General features: G+C 46.1%; 1 protein-coding gene across 1 annotated transcript in view; it reads right to left on the bottom strand.

Annotated features, from left to right (window-relative positions):
* Positions 1-15,000, bottom strand: part of si:dkey-22o22.2 (neural-cadherin) — an 89,763-nt gene that overhangs the window by 42,543 nt on the left and 32,220 nt on the right. Inside the window, 2 exon segments of the mRNA XM_041043723.1 lie at positions 1,296-1,521; positions 3,902-4,090. Of these exon segments, the coding sequence (XP_040899657.1) occupies positions 1,296-1,521; positions 3,902-4,090 (415 nt within the window).

The raw sequence follows: 15,000 nt of genomic DNA, 5'->3' as shown, positions 1-15,000 counted from the left end.
GAAGAGAAGAAGAGCTGCGACGTGACGGTCGAGCTGCAGCCTTCATGGACTGCTCCCAACTCACAGGCCATCACAACCTGCTTAATCAATTTCACTAAAACACACACACACACTGAGACACATCTGACAGCACAAAAAAACAAAACACACACACACACACACAGTAAAGGGATGAAATGGAAGCAGAGACACACAAAACACAGAAATACACACAGATACCCACACACAGTGCTCACAGGGTGGCATGGATACTTGGATATTAATACAATGTGCTTTGCACAGGCAGCCCTGAGGGATTCACACACACACGCACTCACACTCACACTCTCACACACACACACACACACACACACACACACACACACACACACACACACACACACACACACACCCCTTCATGTTTATCCAGACCTCGCTTTTAATAAATATTTGAATTTGCCACACTTTCAAATTCTCAGCCTCAGGCCACACTCATACATCTGGGTCCTCTTCTTCCATCCCCTGCTCTCGTCCTCAGCTCCTCATCCCTCCATCCGTTTACTCTTCTCCTCCTTCTCTCGTTCTCCCCCTCTCCCCTCCCCCTTCTCCCCTCCTCCTCACCCCACCTCTCCCTCTTTCTCCTTTTCTTTTGTCTCGCTCTACGGGGCATCATCTTTTCATGCATCACAAGACATGCAAAGCAAAAAGCTGGCTGTGGAAACACGCGCACACACACACACACACGTGCACACTCGCACACACGCAGAGGAATGTAAATGATGTGTAAATGTGGAGGACAAAGACACAAACAGACACTTGTGTTCATAAACACACACACAGCTGAGAATCTCTACATAACATTACATGTGCTACTCACACTACTGTTTACACAACCACAACACAACCACAACACAACACACACAGAAAACAAAACAAAAATATTCATGCAATCCAGACTCAACACGTCGCTACAACATCAGCAGTATTGTGTACCTGTGCTGAGCTACACACCGTGAGCATGAACACAGACTCACAGTGAAACAGCTTTGTCACCACTCACTAATCAAATATTTGTGTGAGTTGGAACGAAAAGCAAAAACTGAACAATGACATTAAACAATTCTGCAAACGAAACATCAGCATCAGCTCACGGGGCAGCGCCCTCTGCCCCAGCGTCTGTACTGCATGTGCATGCCTGTGTGTGTGTTTCGTTCACTTGGTGTGGGTAAAAAGCAGAGTCATTTCCCCAGGAGGGATCGATAAAGTTATAAAATTTAAAAAAAATAAAACTGGAGCTGAGAGCTCGTCAGACTCACGGTTGGCCAACAGGCGTGTTCTCCGGTACGTTCAGGCCGTAGGTGGAGTTGGTGAACTGTGGGGGCCGGTAACCGGCCAGGATGGACACGGTGGCCGGTGGACCTTTACGTCCACGTCCGTCCACCGCCTGCACACGCAGCAGGTACTCCTTACTGGGGGTCAGAGGTCGTCCTGTGGTCCGGATCTCACCGGAGCGACGATCTACCTCGAAGCACTCCTCCCCACCTGCACAGCCAGAGAAAGAAAGAAAAACAGAAGAAGAAGAATTTAGGTTTAACCTGAGATGAAGCTGAAATCACAGGGTTGTAGGAAGAAGACTTTTTTTATTGTTAGTGTTGCTACATAAAAAAAAATGGACGGTACAGCAGGAAAATCAAGTTGCTGTTTTAATCAGAGATGTGTGAACTGGAGGTTAACGGCTGAAAATGTGTTGTGGAGAGGTTATGATTAAACAGACAGCCACAGCTGCCCAGCTCTGAAAAACCAAATAAGGAAAATGGAGGCTGGAGGGCTGTGTGTGTGTGTGTGTGTGTGTGTGTGTGTGTGTGTGTGTGTGTGTGTGTGTGTGTGTGTGTTTGTGAGCTGGTTAACACTGTTTGAAGACTCAGGGGACAATCTGGGTTTTTTTTTTTACCCACGTCCCCCCTGGGTGAAAAGAGAGAAGGGGGGGAAGAGGGAAGTAGAAAGATGGAGAGAAAGAGATGGAGGGAAAGAAGAAAAGAGATGGAGAAGAGGATGAGAGGGAAGAGAGGGAAAAATGGAGCAAGAAGGAAGAGGGCAATGCAGACAGAGGTGTAGAGAAAAGGAAGACTGGGAGGAAGAGAAGAATCCACAGCTGTTGACCAGAGGCTTCAGAACCAGCAGCAGCTGCATCCAACCTGTCAATCATCTCCTCCTGCTCCATCTATTTGTGGAGAGATGTTTTTGACTCAAGTTCATCAGAGTGAGTCTCACACACATTTACATACATTGATTTGTTTCTTATTCTGTTTTATTAAACTCTGAAAATGAAAATTGCCGTTACAGGAATATTTTTATTCTGCAGAACGACCTGAAAGACTGAGAATCCTCACAGACACATATTTTATTTCTTTATTTCAAACATAAACACTAAAACCTAAAATCATTAGTGAGTCTCATTTCTTGTGGTCAGGTTTGGTACCACTGTGCTCGCTGCCTATGTAAAACCTGCAGCCACATCCTGAACAGGAACTCTGATCAGCAGAAACAAGAGTTTACCAAACTAACTTTCACTTTCAGTCCAAACTGTTGGACAAACGGGGACTGTCCACTCTGTTCAGCAAGTCAAACCACCTCCTCCTGAAAGCTCCTGAAATCTTTAACATCACACAAGCATGTTGTTGTGTATTAGTGATTTTTCTCTTTGGGAAAATGATTAAAAGTGTTTGCAACCACTGAATATGTTAAATAAACATTACCTGGTGAGAACCTGGGATTTTCTGCTTGTTATTCTGCTCTGAGGACGAGGACTCCTCACTGAGGTGAATGTGATGTTTAACCATGATGCTGATTTTTTCTTCCCTCAGTAAAAACTGAGAATTCGTGGTGATGGAACAGAGGAGCTCGCCGAAATCATTTTCATAGCACAACAAACGTGATGCATGCAGGAGCACCTTCCCTCCACTGCCCCGCTGCTCCAACACAAACTGTAAACTTAAGATCCTCCAGCTGAGTGAAATCACATTAATGCCACTAATTGGCTTCACACACACTGTGTGAATATATTTCCATATTGGCATGATATTAAAAACCATTTTTAATGTAAATTATTGGATTATTTGTCGGTACACATGTAGTCACATTATGCCAAAGGGAAGTCAGAGGCTCTTAATATGAAAGCATTAGAAATTAGCTCTCAAAATATCTCTCCTGCTCCTTCCTCCTCCTTGATTCTCCTCTTCTCCTTTAAAAAAAAAAAAATCCACAGCCACCGGCACCCATCCGCCCACCCTCCCACTCTGTGCCTCTCCAGAGACTTTCCTATTATTCCCGAATCTGGGAGCTTTCTTTGCCCCAGGGAGCGATTAACAGTGTAGCTTCATGCCGTTTATGTGCGTTTTCTCTCCCTCTCCAACTTGACGGTAATTGAAATTCAACAAGTCAAATTTTATTTATAAATCGCTCCTTTGAACAAAACAGGTTTGTCACCGAGTGCCTGGCGGAGCAGCGGCGGACCTAGTTACAGATACAGGCAGGAGATAAGACACACAACTGGGAAACACAACTGGAACCAAACTAATCTCCACAGTCACACAAACATCTGCAGAGAGATGAACTCCGATCGTAAAATATCTTCTCATGACTAAAGGGTCTTAAACCACATCACATCAGTTCTATTTCAAGGGCGTGGAGAATCGTGCTCTGCTCAACCTTTATAAATTCCACTGCCAAAAATATGTGGACATGCTAACATTCTGCCCACATGTGATAAAGAAGGTCTTTCCACCTGATGTTAAACCATCAGTGAGGATTAACTGATGCTGGATGATAAGATCTGGCTTAAACTCATTTCCATTTTAAACAACCAACTTTTTTTAAGAATAATTTGTGTACATCATAACAATAAATAAAATGAAACACTCACCGTCCAGCAGGACAAACTGTGTCTGTCCCTGCGTCCCGTCTCGTTGCCGCGCCGACAGTCGGTACACCACAGAACCAGCCGCGGCATCAGGACCCACGGCGCCCAGGTAAGGCGAGGGAAACATGGCCCACTGCAGGTTGGCCTGACTGGGCATGCTCAGAGTCAGCCTGCACAGGTACCAGTCATCACCTGGAGGAGGGAGAATATAACACGTGTTCATTTAATTACAGAGGCTTCATTACAAAATAAGAGCTGCAGCTCCACTGTCACCTGAAGAAAATAAGAATAAGAACGGAACAGCTTATTACAGCCACTGACCCCCAGCAGCCGTTACCTCCCGGTGTGTTCGGCTGCTCTGATCATGACGCTGGTAAAACATGCTGGAACTGCCTGTTCGCTTCTTCGGGCCTGAACATCGTTCTCAGACTTTTCACCGGAACTTTTCCGTCATGCAAACACCTGTGCTGATTTTTCAGGTGTCGGTATAAACCGTTTGTGTTTCCGCTGGATGTTGCAGCTTCAGCGCGACAGGTGTTGCACAGTACCTGTTTCTGCTGCACGTCTGCGGCCTCAGAGCTGAAACGCTCCCAAACGAGCGACGAGCTGTTTTTACTGGAGATTAAACGCCGTAACTCCGCTTCTGCTCCAGCTGAAGCCATCTGACTAATGAAGCAGCAGGTGGAGCAGGTGATGCTGATCGCGTTAGCCTGACCTGTGCACGAGCGGCACGCCGCTTCTGATCGGTGAGATCGGCAGGTAGGGAGATCGGCAGGTATGTGGACCCAGCAGATCCTGGGTCAGCCAGGAGAGCTGCAAAAACACCGCAGCTTTGGCGATCACATGATCACATGATCTGAATCGTTCAGCCCTGGAACAAACTCCGCTGCTGTTTAATCACAGTGATGAATTTCATTCATTCATTCATTCACCACTACAGCTTCTTCTTCCACACACAGACTGAAACACCGTGTCACACCCACCTGATGTGGACTGTGTCAACACACAAAAGAAAAACCAAAAAAGCACGAATGGAAATCAGACTGCAGTCAGCTGATCCGTGCCACAGTAAACACACAACACTGTAAATGAAATGATGTGACTCAGACAGCTCAGCTCTGTGGGATAATATCACAGTGTTAAACTGTCACTCTGAGCCAATAATGTGCATCAACATGTTTTTTTAACATGTTTATTCTGAGGCTGCTGCTCAGAATGTGGAAACAGCTGTTGTTCTGTGCATTGTAGCTGCTCCTTCATTTCCTGGCCTTCCACTGTAACTGCCTCCTGCTGCCGTGTGTCTCAGCTTTGTGGTGCACAGCTTGTTAGCTGAGGCAGCGACGCTTGTTCAGACTGTGGCATGAAAGCCGCGTCGCTCTCAGTCAAAAGGGGGACGAGGTGACATTTCTGTACAACATCCGTCGTGTCTTCTCGTCTTTCATCTCCACCTTGCTCCTCGGGAAGACAAGAGTGAGGGAGTGACAGGGAGGAAGAGAGGAAGACAAGCAGCTCCTCCAAAATAAAACAACAAAACTTTCAGAGGATCACACGTCAGCATCCACACAGCAGGAGCTCCGGTTCGCCCAGTCACACACACACACACACACACACACACACACACACACACACACACACACGTTTGTCTGCATCTACCAGTCTACTCTCTTCTTCTTTCCTTATGTCTTTTTTCATGTCGTCTGGTTCTGAGGAGGGATTTGTTCGGTTTGAAGGTGCGTCTTCGCTCCTGTGTCGTTTCACAGCAGCGAAGGAGACAACAACCAAACAAGAGAGGAAACTTCACTTCACAGAGAAACGAAAGGCGAAGAACAAGGGATGAAGAGGAGACAGAGGAGGGGGAGGAGGAGGAGAGGAGGTAAAAACACAACAGTGTCTGCTCCTGTTTCTGTCTTTTTATATCGTCTCTGAAGGTCTGTCAACAAACTGAGAGCAGGGAGAGGAGACAGAGAGGAGAGGAGGGAGGGAGGAGGCAAGGGAGGGAGGACAGAGAAAATAGGAAAAGAGAGAGTGGGAAGGACAGATGAGGAAGAAACAAGGGAGATCACAAGAGCAAAAAAAAGAAGGGACAATATGGAGGAGGAGGAAAAAGGCAAAAGAAGGAGAAGGAAAAGGGGGAGTGATGGGAAGAGAGATGGAGGAGAGAAAGAGCAATGGAGAGAAAGATGGACAGAAGAGGAGAAAACAGAAAACTCTTTGTGAGACTTTCAGGGGATGCCAGTATCACCAAAGCCCATCACAAACAAACATCTGTAACTCAGGTTAGAAACCACAGGAAGACGTCTGAGAATCGTCCCGTTGTCCTTCAGTCTCACTCGTCCAGGGATTCACTGCAAACAGGAGCTGCTCCAAGTTAATTCAGCAACTTTTAATGGAGCCAGGCTCACACTGTGGCCCACAGCAAAACTCACCAAGCATTACACTTCCTGTTTACAGCCCCCCACGGCATTATGGGAACTGTAGTTCCAACACTCCAACAGTTTAATTTCATTTAACTGCACAAAACTAAAACATGTGTAATAGAACTCACATGCGAGTTGATGGCATTTCTGAGAAGGTCGAGTTATTTCTGAAAATAATTTATGGCATATTTATGGCATGTCAGGCTAAACCATGCAGTGACTCTACTGAAGGCTGTAAATAAAGAGAGAGAGAAATAATCTAAGAGTTAACTAAAAAAGAGGAGGAGGAAGAGGAGGTGAGGAAGGAGAAGAAGAACTCTTGCAGCTCAGTGCTCCTGTCTTCTTCTGCGTTGCTGGTTTTCAGTCAGCTCATAAAATCCAGAATAATTCTATCTATTCCTGTCTGTTGTTTTCCATATGCCGTGCTGTGGGCCGCATGTGAAAGTGAAATGAAATCTGTCGCATTATGGTGATAAACATTAACACGCTGAGACGCGGCGCCGGCGGTCAGCACGTGTGTCAGCCCGGGCAAAAACTATAAAAACTCAGCCTCTGTGGAGAAACAGGACCAGGAGGGGGAGGAGCTGTCCGCCGTGCACAGTGTCTCCTTCACTGCTCCAGGCTGAGGAAAGGTCAGAGAGAGACAGAGACACCGGCTCTGTAAAGATGGCTGTTACTGATCCGCTAACCTAAAGGACAGACGCTGTCACTGGCCTGGATATAAGCGAACTAGGTTTTCGGAGTTACGTGTGATCCACTGCCGTTCTCTCCGGTTCTCCCCGGTTCCTCGCTCCACTGTCTCCGCTGCCGGGTCTGTTTTTGCCGGAGGAGCTCGCGTCTCCGAAGCCTGAAATGAATTTATGAATGTTTAAAAACTGCCCGTGTTTATTGGCAGCTGACTTAAAATACATTTTTGATGATGCTCTTCCCTTGTTTCTTCCTTTGTCTTCACACAGAAAAACTAATGAGAGAGAGACGGAGAGAAGTGGGGTGCGGACTCAGGGCGAAGGTCCGGGCCTTGGCTCTGCTCCCTGCTGCTCTCTGTGATCACCTCCACTGTGTCTGAATGCAGCTGAACTCACAGTAAATCACAGTGAATCTCGTTTACATATTATTCTGTTCCTGTTGTCAGACGGCTGAGCAGCTCATTAACAAGCTGCTACGTTCAGCAGCAGTCATTACCGAGCTGCAGCCGCTGCAGACAAAATCATTATTTAATGATCACAACAGATTCAGACAAACAAAAAGTAAACGACAGCAGCTGCGCCCTGAGATCAGATATGATCATGTTAAAAACCAGGACCAAAAGGTTGTCCTTTTCATTAGAGCCAAAAAAGCATCTGCTAAATGATCTGCTGGTTTATTCTGATGATGTTTTTCTGTCGAATGAAAAAAGTCAAAAGGATTTTGTGGCGTCTTTACCACAGAAACAAGCGGGAACCAAATCATGAGCGGAGAATTACTGCTGCACCGTCCGTAATGACGAGGAGCTCGGTTCAGTATGAAACCCACTGCGCACTGGAATAATTCTGACACTGAGCTCTGTCCGACAGGAGAGAGCGTGAGCGTACGACTGAGAAACAGAATGAATTAACTGCACTCGAAAACATGTTTGGACAAGAAATACAAACATGTTAACATCATGTTCAAGACTTCAAGGACGAGGACCATGGTATCAGCTCTGTCTCTACAGAGTTAAACAAGGAGGGTTGTCTTATAATCAGGGTCATCTTATCCTTATATACTCTAATGATGTGAGACTGATTGCTCTGATTGGAGTGGTGCTCCCCAGAGGATGAACCCTTTGGATTTTACTCCTTAAGCTCCACCCTCAGGTCAAACTTTGCCTTTCAGTCATGAGTTTGTTGTTTGTGGTTTAAGGTTCCTTCATCTGTTGCCACAGTCTGCGATTAAAACACTGCCTGAGCGAGCGAGCGGTGTCCAGCCTCGTGTCCTTCCGCTCAGCGTCCTCAGCACAGGAAACGCGCCTCGCAGCCTGAACATCGAGCTGATCTCTGATGCGAGCCGCTGAGCTCGGGTCAGGACTCACTGAGCACATGCATGCATGCATACAAAAACGCAGCGGCCCGTTCGGCTCGGGGCTGCTGCCGGCCTGGAGCGAGGAAGACGAGTGGAAGATGACGAGGGGCTGAAAACCTGAATGCTGAGCAGTCATTTCCTCACAGGGACGGACGTGTTTGTCCTCTCGAGCGTAACATCATTTTTCTGGGTCCTTCCACATCAGTCTGACATGAAATGAGTGTAAAATGATGTTAGAACATGAAACTAAGTTTCTGTCTTATTTCTTTCTTCCGTCAGTTTCTGTGTTTTGCATTTTTTAATGACTGAGGTGAATCTGAAACGAATCTCCAGGCAAGTTCAGCTGCAGCTCCATTTTTTTTCTGAACAGTTAAGAACGCATGAGGAAACTCCTGAATATGAGCTTCACTTTGTTCTGCTCAGCTTTCCAACCATGACTCATTTTATCCCTCTGCTTCTACCCATCATCCCTTGTGTTTAGGGGTAATTTCTTACCATAGCTTAGATTAAATATTCACTCCCAATGAACCGCACCACAGTTTTTCTGAGGAGTGGGATTAGTGTTCTCAGGCATCTCAGTGTCTTTCCTCGGTGCAGTCAGAGGTAAGGACCTTGTCTGGAGTGTTTCACATCACCGTCACACTCAGGCTGGACTGATTTAACTTACAGAGCAGTGGATTCGTCTGTTACGCTGTGTGATCTATGAATGTAATCATCAGGAGAGGAGCCGCTAAACGCTTAAATAAAGAAACGTGATCTTCGGTCATCGATCCGACTCGAACAAACCGAGTTCAGAGTTTTCGGGACGAGCTGACGGTCGACATCTGTGAAGCAGGTGAGAACGTTTCTGCCCTCACAGCTTCAGTCTGCAGCCACTCTCCCGGTGGATCAGACCCAAAGAGGTCCAGGGTCAGTTCTTGGGTTCAGATGGGTGGTGGGAAGCGATGCCTGCCAACGCCACGGAAGCATCCGTCATCATTCATGTGCAAACATAAAGATCTTCGATGATAACACACACACACACACACACACAAAAATACAGCATGTTTGACCGAGTGGACTGAGCTACACAGTGTTGATGCCGGATTTCCCAGCTGGGCCACAGAGAAACTCAGAGAGCTGATGTGTGTGAGAAACACACCACGCCTTTATCCTTTCATCTGTTTCCCTGGACTCCCTCTCCTCCGTCCTCCCACTGTCATCGTCTCTGTCTCTCATATACATCGAGGTCCCTGCTGAACTGCTGTCACTGCTGCATGTGTAGGTTTTATGCAAATCTCACGTTCGCCACGACACTCAGTTCTCCTCTGCTTCGGAAAAGAGGTTTTCCAGAGAAACTCTCTAATTTCACCAGAGGAGAATATTTGAATGTAACTTAAAAATCTTAAATGATGAGAGAACTGATCGGTGTTGAGGTTTGAGCTCTCGGTTTCTGTTCTGTTTGTTGATTGTAGGCGACATTTTCTTTCCTGAATCCATTTGACTGTGGCGATGGCCTAATTTCCTGGCAGAGATCAATAAAGTTTCACAAAGCCCCCGACACTAAAAAAACAAAAATAAAAACCCAGCCTGGTCTGTCACCACAGAAGGCTGTGTCGTCCTAAACTAGTCAAACAGGAAGTGTTGAGAGTGACACGTCCTTTATGAAAGCGGATAAATAGTCCCAGTGAAGTGCAGCTAAGTCCATCTTAAGCTGCCACTTACTCATTTGAATCTCAATGCAGAGCGTGTCACGACTTATTATGCAAAACAAGGCTGAAAAGAGAAAGGGAACTGTGCTTTGTTTACACCAAACTCCATTCTGCTGTCTTTTAATTTAAATTCATTTGTTTGTTTGGGGAGGGGATTTGTTTGTCTGACACGCAGCGTGTCGGGATCAGAGCGGTAGGCAACAGAATCAAGAGGACGGAGACACAATGAGAGGAGCTATTTTCTGTCTTTTCCCTCTGAGTCTCTGACTTGAATGGTGGCTGATGTATTCAGCATGAAGCGGCGCCGTGGCAGCGAACCAGCGCAGCTTCAGAAATAGAAAAGCGCCGCCGCCACTGCTGCTGCTCGCACGAGCTTCAGCTGGGGGAGGGATGGAAAACAAGATGTGGGGGGATCAAATCAAACTGCGGTCACACCCACAGGTTGTCACACGGCCGATAACGGTGATTAAAGAGCAAGTCGATTGGGTTTATTTATAAAGTGCTTTTAACAGACTGGTTTGTCACAACCTGCTTTTCAGAGCAGCGAGAGGAACAAACGGAGATGAAAACTGGAAATACAACGAGAAAAGATGAGGAGAGAAGAAGATGTCAGTCACAAGAGCGACAAAACAAACACCGACCCAAAAGCAAACAACCCGTCGGCCCAGAGCTACCCTCCAGACTTCAGTCAGGTGAAGACTGAATGAGAATAAATCTTTTTGGTGTAAAAAAATCCCAAAGAAAAGAACAAAAAAGCAGCAAATTCCCAGAATCCACTGCAACAACTGTGCTGTCACATCACTGTGCTGTTTTCTGGGGTCAGGGGTCAAATATACAGCAGAGAACGAGCAGAGGAGAAACAGTGAGTGATGTATGAAATCTGTGTTCGACTGCAGGACGAGCTAACAGTGAAGCTAAAGCTGAAAGGAGCAGATATTTACTGAGCTGGTCCGAACTGATGATGATGATGATGATGATGTGTGTGTGCATCAGGTGAGTTCACACACAGACACAGCTGTGTTGGCAGTGGAAGACGATCAGAGGGATCTGTGTTACCTGAAGTCTACACCACACACACACACACACAAATGTGCACTTGCCTGTTGTAGCACAGGTGTGTGTGTGCGTGACTGACAGTGTGGGATGCGTCTCCGTGGTGACTCGCAGGGTGCAGGTGTTCTAGTGGGACCAGTTGCCAAGGCGACATGTTAAGTCTCTGTGACATGTGAAAGCACTCTGGCTTTGTGCTACTGTGGGTGTGTGTGTGCGTGTGTGTGTGTGTGTGTGTGTGTGTGCTGGATGCTGAATGTGTGTGATGAATTTAAAGTGTGTGTGTGTACGACGACCACATGACTCATTATATGTGGTGTATTTGTTTGTGTTCAGACTTCATGTGAAACACCTGCCTCATGCTGCTGCCTCTCATGCAGTGCATGCTGGGATAATCTGAAATCTTTTTTTTAAAACCACATTTTAAATAGGGACAAAATGAATGATAAGAAAAATGAACAAAACTCATAAGGTGAAAAACTAAACCAGGTTTAAAGGCACTAAAACAACAACATGTCCTCCACGTCGTCAACACTCCACAGTGACTTTCTGATCTGATGCCTCCATCAGCATCTGAAGACAACATCAAACATCTGCATCTACAAAGCTGTCATGAAAAAGAAATCTGAGGTAACTCCCTGGTTAAGGTTTGGTTAAGCTGAGCGACTTGATGCGGTTTGATGGTTCAGGAGAAACGGTTTATGTGCCGGACTCATGGACGGAGTATCGGCTAATATGCTGCCATCAAAATCAAAAAACCAACGCAGCAACTCCTCTTCTCACCGTCAGAGGTCATGTTTCCTACTGCACGTGTGTAGAGCGTGTCCGTGTACACATAAAAACCAACTGAGGAAGTGAAGTGAATACATTAATACCATAAAGAAAAGTGAGAGATGATTGAGTAACGAGCAGAGGAGAAAGAAACTCTGGGTTCTCGTTCTGCAGTCGACTCGAGGTGAAAGTGAAAATATCTTCGGACAAACCCTCCTCTGTTTGTGAACCCAGCTCTCCATCTGGTCCCTGGGAGCCAGCGGACAGAGGCCTGCTGCATCCTAATTAACCACCTTATAGACTGGCCTACTTTACCTCTGTACACAGACACACACACACAGACACACACACAGACACACACACACAGACACACACAGACACACACAGACACACACACACAGAAAGCCAAAGTCCTGCAGGCACAGAGTTAATTAAGCCCCATTTTTCACTGCTGATGAAGAGAGAGAAGGAAAGAGGGGGGAGGGGGGAAATGATGGTGGGAAGAGAGAGAGAGAGAGAGAGAGAGAGAGAGAGAGAGATTTAGTTTAAAGAAATGATAACAAGGCAGATAATGATGAGAATAATAAACGAAGAGAAAATGAGAAATCGATGCATAAATGTGCCTGTTCAGAGGAACAGAGCTCGTCCACAGTCACACACAGTGACGCAGCAGTAAACAGACTCATCATCACTGATCTGACTTCAAATGTGTTGAATTTAACGAGACTAGATCAAATCAGACTACACCAGGTTGGAACCAGCTGTTTAAGACCAGACTGGACCAGACCAGACCAGACCAGTATAACCTTCAAACTTCAGCTGAACAAACCCTGATGTCATATAAAACTTGGTCACAAGTTCTGTGTGAGACTTTGTAAATTAATTCTCCCAAATACTGAATATTTCATGTCGTTTTCCGACTCGAGCCTCAGTTTGACTTGTTGTTTTTCGGCTTCGGAGCTTGTTTTATTTGTTGTTTCTGTAGCTACAAGAGAAAAGTGCTTCAGCGATGAGACAAAGACATTTTTGGACATTTATAACTGTAGATACAGAATGAAAAACAACTTCCAGGACTGTCTTTCAGGAATGGAAGTGTGTGTGTGTCTTTGCGTGTGTGTGTGTGCGCTCCCTTCCTGACCACTAATGTCATGTATAAGCCCTGGCGGAGACATGGACGACCTCTGGACTCTCAGGAGTGTGTAGGAGGAGCGAGCAGCAACATGGAAACTCAATTAGAGTCTGATTCTGTGGTCGGAGTGGAAAAGGTGGAGGGAGGATGTGGGAGCAGAGCGAGCAGCATGTAGAGCTCCACTTCTCCACATCTGCACCTTAAGTTCAGGTGAAACCAGGTAATTTATGTCATACTTCAGTTTTCTAATGTTGGCTAAAGGTTAAAACACCAGGTTACAGGCTGATATGTGGTTAAATTAAATATTTTAAAGGAAACAGGTTCACGTGTTTGTTTTAAGATTTTTCTTCATTGTAAAGAATATTTCTATATTTATTATATGCATTCACTGTAAAATAAAATAGATTATAATAGAATTATAATGTGAGAGTGTGTATGAACACTGGAGATGCTGTAATGACACTAACTGGAGGTTTAAAGATCAAAAAAATGGGACCAGATGAGACGTAAGAGAGTGACATAAATTAAATATGGCCACTGTGTCCACAAAGAAACTGATGACATCATTGCATCAGCCGTCTGCGTTCAGTTCTCATCGAGTCTGAAACTAAGCGCCGCTCCGCTCCCTTCGGCGGCGAGCATCCCTGTTTCCCACGGAGGGGAATACAGAGCCCCGCGGGGCCCCCGGTGCTGCGTTCAGGAGCCTCAGCGGCCCCCGAGTTCAATCCATACAGACAAACAGTAGATCCACAGGCCTGATTTCTATTGACAAGACTGCAGAGAGGATCAATGACACAGGGGGAGAAAGAGAGGAGGGAGGGAGGAAAATATTGGGTGGGAAGTATACTGAAGAAAAGGAAGAAAAATGGGTTTGTTTTAATCTGCTTGGAGGAGCAGACGGGTGGAGCTCGGCTATGAAGACTTGAAAAATAACAAGAAGAGAGTTTTAGAAATCAGAGTAATGTATTTGATGTGTGTGTGTGTGTGTGTGTGTGTGTGTGTGTGTGTGTGATGGTTAGATTGGTTCTGCAAGAGTTACACCAGAAGATGAAAAGACGACAAGAAAGGCAGGAAACATGAAAGGACGACTAAAAACCACTGAAAAGAAAAGAAAGAAGACAAAAAAATGGAGAAAAGAAGGACGAGAAAGAAAAGATGGGAAGGAAGGAGAGAACAGACAGACGGGAGGGAAAGGGGAAAGAGAGGAAAAGGAAAGGAAGGGAAAAGACCAGTCCAGTCCAGACAGACCCAACCAGACTGGACCAGACCAGAGGATGAAGCTGAGACCAAGATAAGACTAAACCACATGAACCCAGACCAGACCAGATATGACAACACCAGATCAGACTGGACAAAGCTCGACATGACCATAACAAACCACACTGGATGAGACCAGACAAGACTGAACTGAACAAGACCAGCCAAATCCAGACCAGACCAGGGGAACGGGTCCTTCACCATTTCCTGAAGGACCTGGACTGGTTTGAAATGACATCTGGAGGTTTTGATGTTTAGGAAGGTTTTGGAAAGGCTTTGTGGGAGTTTTGGAGAGTTGGTGGGAGCGATGCAGAGTTATTAGATGGGTCATGGATGGTTTTGGAAATGGGCTGTTGAGGTTTGGGAGATGTCTGGGGAAGGCTTTGGTGGGGATTAATGATGACTCAGACATTTTCTGCTGGGCGATTTATAGCAGCGTTGAGGTTTTGAGCAGCCTTGGGGAAAGTTGTGAAAAGGTTTTGGAGAGGTGGTGGTGAGGACTCAGGGGGCAGGGGTTAGCAGACTGCGGGATGTCTCAGAGACCTTGAATGTGTCTCTGGTAGATTTATTTGGAGCGGTCGGGTTTGCGTGGTGGCGTCTCCGACTGAGCGTCGTCATGGCGGCTGAGGAGGAAAAATCCAGCGTGATGTGAGAAACAGCGGCTGTCGTCTGAATTATGAATATCTGAGGACTTTTGTCAGCCATTAAAAAATAAAGCGGTGAAAGTTTAATGCGGCGCCTCGTTGA

This window comes from Toxotes jaculatrix, chromosome 8, assembly GCF_017976425.1.
Source record: "Toxotes jaculatrix isolate fToxJac2 chromosome 8, fToxJac2.pri, whole genome shotgun sequence".
In the NCBI taxonomy this organism is placed as follows: Eukaryota; Metazoa; Chordata; class Actinopteri; family Toxotidae; genus Toxotes; species Toxotes jaculatrix.
The sequence above is the reverse complement of the archived record's forward strand: the minus strand, read 5'-3'. Positions and strand labels throughout refer to the sequence as shown.